Source organism: Helianthus annuus, chromosome 13 (genome assembly GCF_002127325.2).
Source record: "Helianthus annuus cultivar XRQ/B chromosome 13, HanXRQr2.0-SUNRISE, whole genome shotgun sequence".
NCBI classification, from domain to species: Eukaryota; Viridiplantae; Streptophyta; class Magnoliopsida; order Asterales; family Asteraceae; genus Helianthus; species Helianthus annuus.
The window spans coordinates 713001-714284 of NC_035445.2; the positions used below are offsets into that span (position 1 = coordinate 713001).

A 1284-nucleotide genomic window follows, 5' to 3' on the forward strand; every position below is an offset into this window, starting at 1 on the left:
ATGAGTCAATCAGAGACCCATGTTGACTCGTCTAATGTGGCTAATATTTGTAAGAGAGTGTGTCAATGCTGGCATTGGGCTACTAATGAAGACTGTTGTGATAAAGGTACTCGTATAATGGTTGGGTGGGATCCTAGTCTGGTGGATGTGATGATCTTGGCTCATTCGGATCAGGTTATTCATTCCCAGATTGTTTTCAAATTGGATCAAAAATCGTTATTTTGTTCTTTTGTCTATGCTCATAACTATTATAAGGATTGGAGGGAGCTGTGGCGGAATTTATGTGCTCATCATTCGGTTATGCAGGACAAGCCGTGGATAATCATGGGAGATTTCAATGAATCGCTGTTTCTGGATGATACTCTAGCTGGGTCGTCTACCCAAGGGGTAGGGACAAGGGAATTTAAGGAGTGTGTTCATGATATCGAAGTGTTTGATATTAACAGATCGGGATTGCAATTTACCTGGACGAATAATCAGAGGAGTCGTGTTATGAAGAAGCTCGATCGTATCCTGGGTAATGCCAGCTTGATCGATGCTTTTCCAGCTGCTTCTGCTCATTTTCTTCCGTATCGGGTGTCGAATCATAGCCCGTGTATTCTCAAGCTTCCTAATGTGGTGAGAGACAAGCCAAAACCTTTTAAGTTTGTAAATCTGGTTGCGGATAAAACGGGTTTTCATGATGAAGTAGAGAAAGTTCGGAGTAGTCATATCCCCGGGTACTGTATGTTCCAAGTGGTCAAGAAACTTAGGTTGCTTAAAACTCCACTACGCAAACTTTTTTTCCAGCAAGGAAATCTTCATGAGAAAGTTAAGGTGACTAGGAAAGCTCTGGATGATTGTCAAACGGCTTTGGATGGCGACCAGTTAAATACTGACCTAAAAGAGCAACATGACCTTTTATTGCAAGCATACAAAGGGGCGGTTAAAGATGAAAGTTTATTTCTTAAAAAAAAGTCGAAGGTGGAGTGGCTTTCGTTAGGAGACTCGAACTCGAAGTACTTCCATAATGTTATCAAAGCTAAGAACCATCGTAGTAGAATTTTTTTCTATTAGAGATGGTGGTGGCAATCTTCATGAAGGAGTTTCGGTCCCTCAAGTTTTGGTGGATCATTATTCTATTTTTTTTGGTCATGTGGGGAGTAATCTTTTGCAACCGGCTCCAGATTTGTTTAGTAATGTCCTTTCGGTCGATAAAGCTTCTAATATGGTCAGGTAGGTTACTGATGATGAGATTAAACTAGCCATGTTCTCCATAGCTGGTAATAAATCTCCTGGTCTGGA

The 1284-nt window shown here is 41.0% G+C and overlaps 1 protein-coding gene across 1 annotated transcript; it reads left to right on the forward strand.

The window, feature by feature from the left end:
• On the forward strand, nt 1-1056 carry LOC110898688. Its single transcript, XM_022145513.1, has one exon. It carries the CDS (start codon nt 1-3, stop codon nt 1054-1056), a length of 1056 nt encoding a protein of 351 aa, XP_022001205.1.
• Nucleotides 1057-1284: the final 228 nt, after the last annotated feature.